This window comes from Sarcophilus harrisii, chromosome 4, assembly GCF_902635505.1.
Source record: "Sarcophilus harrisii chromosome 4, mSarHar1.11, whole genome shotgun sequence".
Lineage (NCBI taxonomy): Eukaryota > Metazoa > Chordata > Mammalia > Dasyuromorphia > Dasyuridae > Sarcophilus > Sarcophilus harrisii.
In genome coordinates, this window is record NC_045429.1 from 310115145 (window position 1) to 310130822 (window position 15678).

General features: G+C 31.5%; 1 protein-coding gene across 12 annotated transcripts in view; it reads left to right on the forward strand.

The window, feature by feature from the left end:
• CEP112 (centrosomal protein 112) overlaps positions 1 to 15678 on the forward strand; it is a 605978-nt gene that overhangs the window by 20854 nt on the left and 569446 nt on the right. For 5 of the 12 annotated variants that reach the window (XM_031965673.1, XM_031965672.1, XM_031965678.1 and 2 more), the window contains exons 2-4: positions 1124 to 1238; positions 7440 to 7630; positions 9510 to 9682. In XM_031965673.1, the coding sequence (XP_031821533.1) occupies positions 1139 to 1238; positions 7440 to 7630; positions 9510 to 9682 (464 nt within the window). In that variant the 5' untranslated portion in view covers positions 1124 to 1138. Of the gene's footprint in view, positions 1 to 1123; positions 1239 to 6052; positions 7631 to 9509; positions 9683 to 15678 lie in introns of those variants that run through there. The other 7 variants (XR_004233797.1, XM_031965671.1, XM_031965670.1 and 4 more) reach the window with 3 other exon arrangements.

The window sequence follows — 15678 nt, forward strand, 5'->3', positions numbered from 1 at the left end:
ATTGTCCAGTGGCCAAATGAGAAGAACGTTGAATTTCAGAATTATAATATGGTTTATCTCTTTTTGGTGATTGTCATTTAATTATTGGGTTTCACTTTTTTTTTTCTATAAATTGCTCATTTAAAAATTACTCAGTAAACTATTGTGAAGAAACTCTTTGTCCATTTCCCTATAGTTTGTTGACAAATAGCTACTGTTTTTTGTCTCTGACCTCGTCTCTCATTGGTCAGCTAGACGGTACAGTGGATAGCGCACTGAGGTTGGCGACAGGAGGACCTGAGTTCCAATACGGCCTCAGATTCTAGCTGTATAATCGGGCAAGTCACTTTGTTTGCTTCAGTTTCCTCATCTGTAAAATGAGCTGGAGAAGAAAATGGCAAATCACTCCTGTATCTGACCCAGTTGGTGTCGTGAAGAGTTGAACAAGCTATCAAAACTCTAAAGGAAATAGTTTGTTTTCTATATTTTTGCTGTTGAGAAATGGGTTGACAGGTAGTTATGTACTATGTGTAAAATGAGGAGGAAATGCCTTCACTGGGCCCCAAACTCTGGACTAATAAATTTCCATTTGTTGACTAACCCACTTTATAATTGCTCTCTGACTATGAATAACAGTATATAGCAGTACAAATTATCAGCATTCTAGGTCTGATGATTTAAAAGAATTCAAGATCTGATGGAATACATTATGCAAATCAAGAAAATTTATTTTGCAAAGTTTTATTATGGAAGATATTTTATCTTTGGTATTATAGAAGAAAGAATGACAGATTTGTAAATGGAAAAAGAACAGATAAGATTGCCTTCTAGAAAAAGATTTATTGGTACAGGGGACAAAATTTTTAAAAGGTAAAATCATAAAAACCTAGTTTTTAAGTCACTAAGATAGTTTTGAAAAAAATAAGGATTTTTAAAATTTTAAAAATTAAATTAATTCTTTTAACTAATTTAGTCCTATATATAATTTCTTCCCCAACGGATTTCATAATTTAAAGGAGACACAGCTTACAAGTTATTTTTACTAAAAGTCCCAGGACGTGCCATTTTTCTCTTCATGTTTAATATTCTTAGCAAATGGGAAGATACATGGGTACCAACTTTTTCATATTAAATTCTTTTATAGACTGCTTTAACAGAAATGGCAAGTGAAGAAGAAAAATTGGAGATCTTGGATGCAGAATTTGATCACTATGTGGTAGATATGAAGCCTTTTGTTCTAAAATTACCCCATAAGACAGGTAAGACTGTTCAGTTATTATTATTATTATTTTTTTTTTAAGATACCTTGTTTGTGTTTTGAATTTCATTTGTGAAGACAACATGGCCCAGTGGAAAGACTACTTAACTTGTAATCATGGATTCAAATCCTGTGTTTCCTGCTTATTACTTGTGTGACCTTGAGCAAATTCCTGCTTCTGTGTAATGCTGGAGAAACTGAGCAAGATAGAGATTAGAGAGTATTTAATAATTTATTAACTGGAAAGATATACTGTGACCAGATGGATCCATTGTTTGGTCCCAGGGCTGAATGAGACTATTGTCTCCAAGGTTCCAGCAAACAGAGTTCTCAATGACATATATACACATGGCTCAGATGCAGCGGGTAGACTGAGGCAGAGGCAGAGTCAGGGTACTGAGATGAGAAATGGGATTCTGACAGGTTGGCGTGAGCCTCCAGAGAGGGGCAACATGTTTTATTGAACAGAGTAACCCAATAAACTCAGACTTCATGGATGGAAAAATATGTCTTAATAGACATAAGATGAGGTATTGCTTATGTAATTTCTCAGACTCAAAAAAGATAATCATAATCATAATCATAATCAGGGGACCCTGGACATGGGGAGAAGCATCTTGATAAGACAGTATCTGATATTCCAAAAGCTTGGGATGGGGAGAGGCATTCTGATATTCTAAAACATAAGATCTTTTATTCTTATCAAGTATTCTGATAAAGAGGGAGGGAAGGTTTTGCAGAACTGAGAAGCAGGAAAATCCAGGCAGGACTGAGTCAGGATAAGTAGGGAAACTGAATCAGCACAATAAAAGAGAACTATGGCATAACACTGTAAACTGAGCGGGGTCGGACTAGATGACTTTTAAGCTTTCTTCCAAGTCTAGATGAATGATCATTTGATTTTTGATCTTATACTTAATTATTCTTCAACTGTTGTAAGCTGTCTTAAACTGTCTAAGTTTACTCTAATAAAGTTCCATTGAATGAATTAATTTTTAAAGTTGAAAGATATACATATATATGTATATGTAATATTATATATATATATATATATATATATATATATATATATATATATATATAAATTATCAAATAAGAAAAGAACAATCCAGGAACATTTTATAATATCTTTCAACCATGGCTAACATTAGCATGTTTTAGCTTTTACCTTGTATCAAAATAAATAAAAATAAACCTTAATATAACACTATATACTATGTTACAAATGAAACAGGTTGTTTTTTTTTTTTTTTTAACAAAGTCCTTTTAGTACTTTGATACCCTAACAGAACGTAGTGTTTTTCATTTTTAAGTGGTAAGTTTAAGGTAAAAGGGTACCTTAAGCAAAACTAAATATTTAGCATAATAAATCTTCAGGTTTCTCAGTCTTTTCTTTCTGCATTCTTTTTCTTCCGGGTGTAATTTCTCTTCCAAGTCAGTACTCTTTTCTAATTTTTATAATCACAAAAGGAAATGATCTCATAATTTATTTTCATTTATTGAATGATTACATTTTATTGTGAATGAGTTTCTGTCAGTGTGTTTGTTACCTCAAGAAAATGTTTAGATTTTTTTCCTCTTGTTGTGTAATGAAAGGTTTTTACCACCTTTAAAGGAATTTCAAGTGTATTTCAAAATAAAGGTATCAGGTATAAGGAAGCTATTTCTTCCACCATGAAAAAGATGCATAAAACACAAAAGATTCATAGTAAGCATTAACATATTTAAAATATAAATTATGACCTATTATCTCTTATATAATCTTCTGTGAGATAGAGACTATCGGGAGACTTGTGGGATAAATGAACAGATCTTTCACAACTATTTCATATCTGAAATGCAACTCAAGAACTGTATCTTCTACAGTCATATGTTGCTCATCCTTCTGGTGACAATCAATTTCTCTTGGGGAAGGATATAATTTTAAAAAATTATTTATTAATTTTCAACATTTAATTTTGTAAGATTTTGATTTCCATTTTTTTCCCGTTCTCCCTTTTCCCCTATGCAAGACAGCAATCAGTTTGATAGAAGTTATACATGTACAATCATATTAAATATATTTCTACTTTAATCATGTTGTAAAAAAAGAATCAGAGCAAAAGAGAAAAATGCAAGAAAAAAAACAATTAAAAAAAGTGAAAATAGTATGATTCAATCTGCATTCATACTCCATAGTTCTTTCTCTGTTTGCAAATAGCATTGGGAAGGGTATAATTGCAGGGAACACCTCTCAGAATTCAGTGACTTTTTAGTTCAAGAGGTGGCTGCTGAGGCTATTTCTCAGAATTGTTTTTTGGTTACCAGTGCTCAGAAAAAGAAACATAAAGCCAGGAGAGGCTTAAGAACTTGAGGTCCAATATTATCTATTTAGGAAAATATTCTCACTGTATTGTGCTCCTATCTATCATGGTTGCTTTTGGAGACAGGAAGACTGAAAAGGTGAAAAAAATCCTTCCTATCATCCCCTTCCACCATCAGGAAGTTGGGAGGAGAGTAAAAGGTATTCTAAAAAAAAAAAAAAAAAAAAAAAAAATATATATATATATATATATATATATATATATATATATATATATATAAACTAGAAGAAGAGGAAAAGCAGAAGCAGAACTTCTTTTAAAGCCTAATAAATGAACCACTCTTTTTAGTTCAGTAGCTCCATGGGAAGGATTCTACTTTTGCTGTAGATAAATTTAGTTTGGAAGATGGATAGTGTAGTCCTCTATGAAATGGGAAAAAACAAAACAAAACACTTTTTAGGTGCTTATAGTAGGCCACGCTGGGACTAGAAATAATAATTGAAATGAAAATTGCTCTTAAGGAGCTCATGTTCTTTTGGGGGAGACCACGTATAAAGGAGGACTCATGTTTATGAGCAAGCAGATGGAAAAATTGATTTGGGCTAAAGAGAATCTCACTTGAGATAGGAGAGAAAGCAAAATCTATTTTCCTATTTTAATTAATCTTGAACTTTTTGAGTGTTATCTTATTTTTTTTTTATTACCTATATTTCTCACTCCCCTCTTCCTCTCAGAGACCTCTCTCCTAACAAAGAATATTTTATTATTTTATATATAAATTTTATATATATAACTAGCCAGTGTATCAACAATGTATCAACAGAATCTGATATTGTACACAGGGTTTGCAAGAAAGGGAGAAATGTATTCTTTATAGCCAAACTTGGTTATTATAATATAGCAGCATTTAGTTTATATATATATATATATATATATATATATATATATTTTTTTTTTTTTGTTCTTTCTATCTATACTGTGGTAGTCATTGAGTATATCAGTTGCTTGCTTTTGTTTATTTCACTTCTGTCATATCATTAATAGTTCCTGCATACTTTTCCATATTCATTATAATCATTATTTTTATACTATAATAATATTCCATTATAATCATTCACTATAATTTATTTAGGTATTCCCCAAGAGATGGACATCTTTGTTTTGAATTTTCTGCTGTTATAAAAAGTTATGCCTTGAATATTTTTGTGTTTATAGGGCCCTTTTTTTTAGCATTGATTTTGTGATTTTAATGTAGTGGTTGGCTCTCTTGGTAAAAAAGAATGAAGATTTAGTCACAATTCCAAATTGTTTTGTAAAATAGTTTATTTATTCTTGTTAAGTAGCAGTGTGGAATAGTGGGTGGCTGTCTTAGGCTTGGGAAATCCTGAGTTCAGGTCCCATCCTTGACACATTTAGCTCTATGATCCTAGGCAAATCACTTACTAAGCATTTGTCTCGGGCTTTAAATTGAAGAGAATGTGATGATCTGCTTTGGAAGTTTCCTTACTTGGATTTCCCTCCACTGATTAAATCACAGGTGCAGATCTTTCTCCTCCTGCCCCCTTCCATTCTTTTTCTTGCAGTCAGGAGCTAATAATTCATCCATTTGTAATACACATACTACTTATAATCTGGGGGGAAAACTCCATTTGCCTACCTTATTTATGGTTCTGATAATTATTTTATTTTTTACTGTTTGTCCTATCTTTCCACATATTCTAGATCTAGGCTTCTTAAACTTTTTCTGTTCATGACCCCTATTTGTCCAAGAAATTTTTATGCAACTCTCATGGCTATAGCTATATAAAATAGGTATACATATCAAATATTCACTGATAATAAAATAGATTTTAAAACAATTATTTGATATATATTACCATTCATTAAAGATGGAAGCAAACCTGCAAACTAATGAAATGGATGTGCCTGTTATTTTGACACAAAAAATTAAATCTTGACAGAATATTTGATACTTTTTACTGTTGCCTAATTTTTCGTGATCCCCATTTTCAGTTATGTGACCCTATGTGGAATCGTTACCTGCAGCTTAAGAAACTTTGTTAAAGATTCTGTCTATCTATCTGTCTGTCTGTCTGTCTGTCTGTCTATTTACTGTTCCTATTATTTCATCAGTGTAGGTACTTCCTCTATTGGCCTCACTATTTTTGCTAGTGAATCTTCTAGGGATAAAATGTATTATATCTTTGTTTAAAAGGATATTAGAAGCTGTGTGCTCTAGTGGAAAGAATACTGGATTTGGAGCCTGGATAGAATGAGCCTCTAATTTCTCACTAATTCTAGTAATTACTTATGAGACTAAGCGTTGACCAAGGGCTTGACCTTTCTGAACTGCATACAGTTTTCTTGAAAAAAATGGGGATGCTAACATCTGTAGTTAGTATGCTACCCTAAGGTTTGTGAGAAACAGATCATATAATGTACCTTTCAAACCTTAAAATTTTATTTATGTATATGTTTATAAATACATATATATTTATACACATATATTAGTTATTATTACAATACTGTTGTTGAATTACTTAGTACAGTAAAATTTTAATATAAAGTATGTATGATTCATGTTAAATTGATAAATAAAAAGTTTAGACCTAATATTTAGAGAAAATAGTATGGAGGGCTGATCTTGGATTACGGAGATCTGGATTTAAATTATATCTTTGATACATGCTGTATGACCACATTTAATTGTCAGTGCCCTAGAAAATTTTTAAAACTTATAAGTTTATAATTACATATTATTAGTTAATCTGCATTAATGAAAGGAATTTCTATCAGGAGGTACCTCTACTGACACAACTATAGATATGAACTCTAACTGCTTGCCTTCTCAAATTATTTCTACTTATATAGTTTTATATGAAATATGTCAAATTTCCATTATTTCCACTTGAAATTTCAATAAGTAGTTCATTTAGATGTACATAATTTATAAACTAAGAAATCCAGTTTTTCAGAAGCATGATTCATTTCTCTGTGCTAGTGATGACATTTGCAAAGTGGTAAATCCAGTACTAATACATTTTATTGGCAAAACAAATAAACTTGACCTTTATAAATCCAAGGGATTTAAGGCAGAATTATGATTTTGTTAGAAATATAATCTTCAAATTTAATTTGACTGATGACAGATTAATGTTAAAATACAGTTTTTATGAGAACTAAAAGTATGCTATTGCACATCAAAATAGTTTATCCAATGGATATGGATTAAGTAATGTTATATTTTAAAAGTAGATTTTTAAAAGAATAATTGTTTTATGGAATTATCTGTAAGTAATACGCAATTATTTTTGGGAATATTAATAGCAAACTTTCTGAACCAGATAAAAATCCCTGGAAATTGTTCCTTTTAGTGGATAAAAGTTTTGAAATTTATTTTTCCAGTAAGTTTTTTAAAAAGCTAAATAATAATTCAGTGATTATATTTTATCTTCTTCTAGATTTGCACAGCTGGAATTACAGAAGGATTTCTGCAGTACAACTATTGAAATGGATTTATTTCTCTATTTTTAGAGAGGCTCTTAACATTACCTTTCACTTACAAAAATTATTTTATATATATTCCAAAATTCTTTTTCCCTAAAATTATTATTTAGTAAACATTTTCATAATTTTTACTATAACTACATTTATGGACAAAGACAATTTAATTCACCAAAAATTTAATTGTGTACTTACAATGTATACATATTATGTTAATTACTGGAGATATGGACCATTTTTTTTAAGGACAAAAGACATGTAGAAAAATAACATAAATCATAGGAAAATGAGAGGTACAAGAAGTCCAGGCAAAACTCTGTTCAGTGTATGTTTTTGTAATGTCATCTTTTATTTTTTGGAAAATATAGTAAGTAACAAGTGTTGTATTTTTCTAGAGCGACAGAGGTGTGCCCTTTGGATTAAAAAACTATGTGAACCTTCAGGAGCAGGCACAGGGATAATGGGTAGGAAGAATCGGAATCTGTATGCAAAACTATTAATACATATGCTTAAACGAGGAATTTTAGAAGGTCCTTTTACATATCGACCTGATCCAGGGACATTGAAAACTTTGCCGTCTTACATGGTGGGTATCATTCTAGCTCATTATCTCTTTTGCAGAGAGAGTTTTATAAACTGGCTTTTGGTAAAATAAAGGCAAAATCATTTAATTATTGAATTAGGGTATATAGAGCTTTGGGGTTTTATTACCACTCACTCCCTTTTTAGAAGATAAGGTAAAAATCTGAGGCTTAGGTATTTAATTTTAAGATACTTCTTTCTTCTCAATTTTTCTATCTTTTGTTTAACATATTTGTAGAGTATATTATATATATATATATATATATATATATATATACACACACATCTATATGTCTATTGACATATTTGCAAATATATAGACACATTTGAATGTTCAAAATGTTTATATTTACCTATGTTGCTCTTCTTTTTTTTAACTTTAAAGAGAAAAGAAATTTTAGAGAATAGCTTTGCCATATGACTGTGATTTAGCCATAGCTATCTGAGAAATACCTTCTTACATTTCACAGTCTAATCGTTGTTTATGATGAATAGATGATTTGTCTTGGATAAAATTCAGTGCTATAAAAACTGAAAATTCTTTTTAAAATAACGATGTATTATTCAAGTAATTTCACTTTATAAAATCAACTTTCAAAAGCACATCAAAAAAACCTAATTTTGCTGTCAGCTTTTTGTAACATGAGGACTGCTGTTGAATGGAATTGTAACAGAAGATTCCTAAGTTTTTTCCAGCTCAAAATTTTATGATATTGCAGTAGTTGTGTTTCTCTAGGAAAATAGAAGTGCCTCACTGACAGGCTGATTTATTTTTCTTTGGCAGGAAATACAACTTGGTGGTGATAGTTGTGAGTTATATTCATATTCATGAAGCAGTTGGAAAATTATAGAATTTGAGTTCCTGAATACTTTACCTAGAGTGTCAAGTGATGATAGTGATTGTAAGAAACAAATTCATCACTTTCCTTTTAACATTTCTTAATGGGAATCTTAAAAATCTTGACAATTGACTGGGATATAAATGGGATATTTAATTCCTTAGAAAACATTAAAAGTGAAATTTTATAATTGGCTTACTTCAGATTTGGTCAGGTGTCAGTAATTTCTTTTCTTGTCTGTTATGAAAAAAATTAAGTTAAGCATAATAATTTTGGGAATAAGTAGTTATATGAAGTGATATTTAACTAGAAACTGGAATAAACATGGATTCAACAAATTACTTTGATATTTTAATGTCAATAAGACTAATTCCATGCTTAATGGAACAGAGGTTAGGCTTTTACATATGCACAGAGAGAGGGACCTCTTTGGGAGAATTAGTGTAGAAATAACAAATAGTTTTCTTCAAAGAGTATATAGTTTTGCTGTATTTAATAGGATAATTAATTTGTCATGTTTGATTATAGGACTGAATGAGAGTTGCTTAGACTTTAACGAATAAAAAATAAAAATTTCACATTCCATTCCAAGGGAAAAATGTAGAGTATAAGTATATTGAAGTTTACTGGGGAAAAAAAAGTGTGATAATTGAACTTGTATAAACTGTAAATCTCAGTTGATAGAGATTTCTGATCCTTTAGATTTGTCTGGTTCTTAGTCTAAAAGTATTTAACCTCTAAAAATATGTTCTGAATTTTAAAGATACTACAGAAAACCTTTTGACAATACTAAGAATTTAGGTAATGCAAATAATTATACTATAATTTTAATGGTTTAAAATAAATTGTAAATCCTAGATTTTTTTTTTAAAACATCAATTCCAAGATATAAATAATATTCTCAGCTTCACTTTTTAACTGAATGTTGAATATGTATTTGGAAATTAATTTTTTTTTCAAGGAATACCTGAAAATTGATGGAAATAATAACTGATTGAATCATAAGAGTATATTTTGAAAATTTTCTAAATTTTATTTTAATAGTCTATCTATTTTGATGAGCCAAATTTAGCAAGAGGAAAATGTTCAAATCCAGAGAGATTACCAGACTGGGTAAAGACTGAATTGAGGCCAAGTGAATGTCAATTAGGTGAATCATGGAGACTTTCATCTGATGAAGATGCTTCATTTATGCAATCACCAACAGTTGCACAAAGGTATGTTATAAAAATAAAACTTTTTTTTAGTTCTGGCTACTTTTATATATTGCCTCTTTATTTAGTTCCTAAAGAAAGGAACATTTTTATTACACATTTTTATTATGTGTAACATGAAGAGGTTGGAATAAGCACTAATGTCCTTTCTAGTTGTATCATCTTTCGAATTATACTTTTCAAGCAAATTATTGACTACATTTATACACACATTCATCCACATGTATTTCTTTACCAGAAATAACTTTTGATGTAAATCTTTCAGTAAGTGATTTTGTTTTTCTATATAGCTAGAAAGATCAGAGAATTTTAGAAAGGGCAAATTTAGCACCAACTAGTTCAATTTATAACAATTATATATTTGGCAAATCATTGTACAGCCTCTATTTGAAGACATCCAATGAGGTGAAATCTATTTCACCAGGCAGCTATTAAAGCAAATAGGTTGTCCCCCAAGTCAGGTTGTCCCCCAAGTCTAGAACTCTCTATATCTTTATCTTTACTTCCTGTCTTCCTTAAAGTCTAAGCTAAATTTCACCTTCTGAAAGAAGCCTTTCCCAGTCTTAGTTATACTGGGGATGATTTTCTGTATCTTTTTGCTAATATTTTATTTAAGATTTTTGCATAAATATTCATTAGAGAGATTGGTCTATAATTTTCTTTCTGTTTTCATCCTACCTGGTTTAGGTATCTGTGTCATAAAAGGAATTTGGTAGGAGTCCTTCATTCCCAATTTTTTCAAATAGTTTATATAACATTGGAGTTAATTGTTTATTAAATGTTAGGTAGAATTCACATGTAAATCCATCTGGTCCTGGCGAATTTTTCTTAGGGAGTTGATTAATAGCTTGTTCCATTTCTTCTTCTAAAATGGGACTGATTAACCAATTTACTTCCTTTTCTGTTAATTAGGGCAGCCTATATTTTTGAAGGTAGTCATCCATATCACTTAGCATTTATTGGCATAAAGTTGGGCAAAGTAACTCCTAATTATTGATCTAATTTCCTTTTCATTGGTGGAAAGTTCTTCCTTTTCATTTTTAAGACTAACAATTTAATTTTCCTTTCCTTTTTCTAATCAATTTACTAAAGGTTTATCTATTTTGTTGGTTTTTTCATAAAAGCAACTCAGTTTTATTTATTAATTCAATAGTTTTTTTACTTTCAATTTTATTAATTTTTCCTTTTAATTTTAGAATTTCAAATTTAATATTTGATTGGGGGTTTTTAATTTGCTGTTTTTCTAGGTTTTTAAATTCCAAGTCTAATTCATTGATCTTTTTGTTCTCTATTTTATTCAAGTAAGACTCTAGAGATATAAAATTTCCCCTTATTACTGCTTTGACTGCATCCCACAAATTTTGATATGTTGTCTCATTGTTGTCATTCTCTTGGGTGAAATGATTAATTATGTCTATGGTTTGTTGTTTCACCCATTCATTCATTAGGATGAGATTTATTTTGGTCTATTTACCCCTAGCTTTTGTTGAATGTAGTTTTTATTGCACCATGATCTGAAAAGAATGCATTTACTATTTCTGCCTCTCTGCATTTAATTTTGAGGTCTTTATGTCCTAATATGTGGTCAACTTTTGTATAGGTTCCATGCTGAGAAGAAAGTGTACTCCTTTCTGTCTCCATTCAGTTTTCTCCAAAGATCTTTCTTACCTAACTTTTCTAATATTCTCTTTATCTCTTTAACTTCTTTCTTATTTGTTTTGTGTTTTGATTTATCTAATTCTGAGAGTGCAAGGTTGAGATCTTCCACTATTGTAGTTTTGCTGTCTATTTCTTCTTGCAACTCTCTTAACTTCTCCTTTAGGAATTTAGATGCTATACCACTTGGTGCATATATGTTTAGTATTGATATTGCTTTATTGTCTATGCTACCCTTTAGCAAGATATAATTTCCTTCCTTGTCTCTTTTAATTAGATAATTTTTGCTTTTGCTTGATCTGAGATAAGGATGGTTACCCCTGCTTTTTTGACTTCACCTGAAGCATAATAGATTCTGCTCCAGCCTTTTACCTTTACTCTATATGTATCACCCTGCTTTAAATGTGTTTCCTGTAAACAACATATTGGAGGATTCTGGCTTTTGATCCAGTCTGCTATCCGCCTCCGCTTTAGGGAGGAGTTTACCCCATTCACATTTACAGTTAAAACTACCAATTCTGTATTTCCTGCCATCTTATTATTCCCAGATTATACTTTTCTTTTTCTTTCCCTCCTTACCCTTTTCCCCAATATTAAACTTATGGGCACCTCTTGCCTCATTCAACTCTCTCTCTTTAGAATCCCTCTCACCCCCTTAGAGTCCCTTTACCTTTCATATGCCTTTCCCTTATTTTTTCTGTATTCCCTTCTATTTAACCTACTCTTTTCCTTTTCCCTTTTCCTCTTCCACTATTTAATGAGGTGAGAGAAGTTTCTCTGTAAACCAAATATGTCTAATATTTTCTCTGTGAGCCAAATCTGATGAGAGTAAGATTCACACAATGTTCCTCCCCTTCCCTTAATTCCCTCAGATATGATAGGTTTCCTTTGCTTATTCATGGGATGTAATTTCCCTCTTTTTGTCTCCCCTTTTCCCTTTTTCTGATACAATCCCTTTTCCACTTCTAATTCCCTTTTTTTTTTTATTATAACAGCAAAATCAAATTATACATGCACTCTTTATGTATGCCCATAACAGAAATACAGTTCTCAAGATTTTTACTATCTTTTATGTTTCTCTTGAGTCCTATATTTGGAGGTCAAATTTTTTTGTTCTCTGGTTTTTTCATTAGGAATAAATGGAATTCACCTGTTTCATTAAAAGTCTATCTTCTTCCCTAGGAGAAAATGCTTAATTTAGCTGGGTAGTTTATTCTTGACTGCATTCCAAGTACTTTTGCCTTTTGGAATATCAGATTCCAGGCCCTTTGATCCTTTAATGTGGAAGCTGCTAGATCCTGAGTGTTCCTTATTGTGGCTTCTTGGTATTTGAATTGTTTTTTTTTTTCTGGTTGCTTGTAATATTTTTTCCTTACTCTGATAGTTATGAAATTTAGCCACAATATTCCTTGGAGTTTTTATTTTGGAGTCTCTTTCAAAAGGTGTTCGATGAATTCTTTTTTTTTTTTTTTTATTTAATAGCCTTTTATTTACAGGATATATACATGGGTAACTTTACAGCATTAATAATTGCCAAACCTCTTGTTCCAATTTTTCACCTCTTACTCCCCCCCCTCCCCTAAATGGCAGGATGACCAGTAGATGTTAAATATATTAAAATATAACTTAGATACACAATAAGTATACATGACCAAAACATTATTTTGCTGTACAAAAAGAATCAGACTCTGAATTATTGTACAATTAGCTTGTGAAGGAAATCAAAGATGCAGGTGTGCATAAATATAGGGATTGGGAATTCAATGTTATGGTTTTTAGTCATCTCCCAGAGTTCTTTTTCTGGGTATAGCTAGTTCAGTTCATTACTGCTCCATTAGAAATGATTTGGTTGATCTCGTTGCTGAGGATGGCCTGATCCATCAGAACTGGTCATCATCTAGTATTGTTGTTGAAGTATATAATGATCTCCTGGTCCTGCGATGAATTCTTTCAATGCCTATTTTACCTTCTGATTGTATTACATCTGAGCAGTTCTCTTTGATGATTTCCTGTAAAATATTGTCTAGGCTCTTTTTTTCATCATAATTTTCAGGAGGTCCAATAATCCTCAGATTATCTCTCCTAGATCCATTTTCCAGATCTGTTGTTTTTCCAAGTAGATATTTAACATTTTTTCTATTTTTTCATTTTTTTTTTGGTTTTGCTTGACTGATTCTTGATGTCTTAATGAATCATTCATTTCTTTTTGTTCATTTCTGATTTTTAGTGAGTTATTTTCTTCATTAACTTTTTTAAACTTTTTTTGTATATGTCCAATTGAATTTTTAAATGAGTTGTTTTGCTCTATGGAATTTTTTTCCATTTCACTAATTTTTTTTTTTTAATGAGTTATTTTCTTTTTCCAATTCACAAATCCTACTTTCCTGCGAGTTCTTTATCTTTTCAAATTCACAAATTCTGTTTCCCTGGGAGTTCTTTACCTTTTCCACGTCATATTTCAGGGAGTTGTTTTCTTTTTCAAATCTTTCTTTTAATGAGTCATATGCTTTTTCCAGACTCTCTTGTAGGGTTTCTCTTTCCTTTTTTCTTCTAGCTCTCTTTTAAGATCTTTTATAATTTCTTCTAGGAGAGCCTTGTGTGATAGGGATCAGGCTATATCCCCCTTAGGGGTTTTTCCGGAGATTGTCTGCTCTTAGTCTCTCCTCTGGGTTGGAAATGTGCTCTCTTTCTGTATAGAAGCTATCTATAGATATAGATATAGACTTCTCTTTGCTTTTTTACTCATTTTTTTTAAAAACCCTTGGGGTCTGCCTTCCTGGCAAGGAGGTTACCAGCTTCCTCTACAGAACAGGGACAGACAATTAAGGACAGTAGTTGTCCTGCAAATGGGCTGCGAAGAGTGGCTAAGCTGCAGAAGTGCAACTGCCCTGGGAAGAGCCCTTGCTGTGTAGAAGTGTGACTGCAAAGCCCTATGCTGTGGAATGTGCTTGCACAGGTATGTTGTAGTCTGTGCTGAGTCACTCCCGTGCTGGGTGGGTATGGCCTGGTCCTGTTAAACTCTAGCGTTTTGGGGTACACTCTACCTTTGGCATTTGTGTAACTTCTCTGCTGATCTGCTGCTTTGTAACCAAAGCAGAGCAGTCAACCTGTGGTAGACTCCTCCCTGCAAATTCTCCACACCTTGGAGACCACAACCTGCCCCTGGATCACTTAGCATGCGCTAGCCTCTGTGTTGTGTCTCCCTGCCTGTGCTGACCTCCTCACGCCAATCAACACAGACCTTTTCTGGCAATCTTCCAGATTATCTTGTGCTGGTAATTTATTGTACTCCCATTATTCATGGATTCGATTCTACCAGTCAAGCACTATTTCAGAGGCTGAATTTGGTAATCAGTAAGTGAGGGCAGAAGGGAACTCAGAGTGAAGCATATGTCCTCTCCACTATCTTGGCTCTGTCCTCCCCCTCCTACCCCCAAAAGATTTCTAAATTAAAGCAGCATAAACTTTTATATTTAGTGACTTCTATGCAAAAGTGGATAAAGGAAAGAATGGTGAAAAATATGCTAGAAAACATAGTTCATGAAATAAATGGAGAGATCAGGGGCTTGCAGATGATATAAAAATTTCATACCTAGGTATCATAAACACTTTGAAGAAAATTAGGAAGCATGAATGTTATGAGCACTAAAAAAAAGAAAATGAAAACTACTTATAACAACAAACAAGAGCCAATTTTTAAAATGATATGTGAACCCTTTTAATTAGCTTTTGATTATCAATTAATAAATTTAATTTAATAAATTAAAAGAGTTCACATATCATTTAAAAATTTTTGTTGTTTAGTTGTTTAGAACAAAGATAATCTGTATTAAACTAGGAGAATTAAAATGAGGAGAAAATATAGCCATGTATATGCTATTGAGGCAACTACTACCTGCCCTGTTTAAACAATCAGTTGAGATGGATTAAGTTAGAAAGAATAGATACTAATAGACTAAGTCTATTTCTTAAGGAATTTAACTGATGTAAATGAATATCCCCAACAATGAAATCAAAACAGCCTAGAAACTATCAGTCAAATTTTTGATCACTTTGCTAAACAGAATGAGAACAGCCAAAGACAATAATGGTTATAGAATATCAACCTGTTTTTAAGGTCTTATGAAGGAAAATAGTGGAAGGTTATGAATACTCTTACCTCATAAAGCAATAGTAATTTATAGAGTTTGCAGATTGATTAGCAAGGTATTCAAATCAAGGAAAATCATCTGAGGACATTAAAGAATATATATAGAGTTTGCAGATTGATTAGCAAGGTATTCAAATCAAGGAAAATCATCTGAGGACATTAAAGAATAATTCCAAAAATATGTCAAACAAAT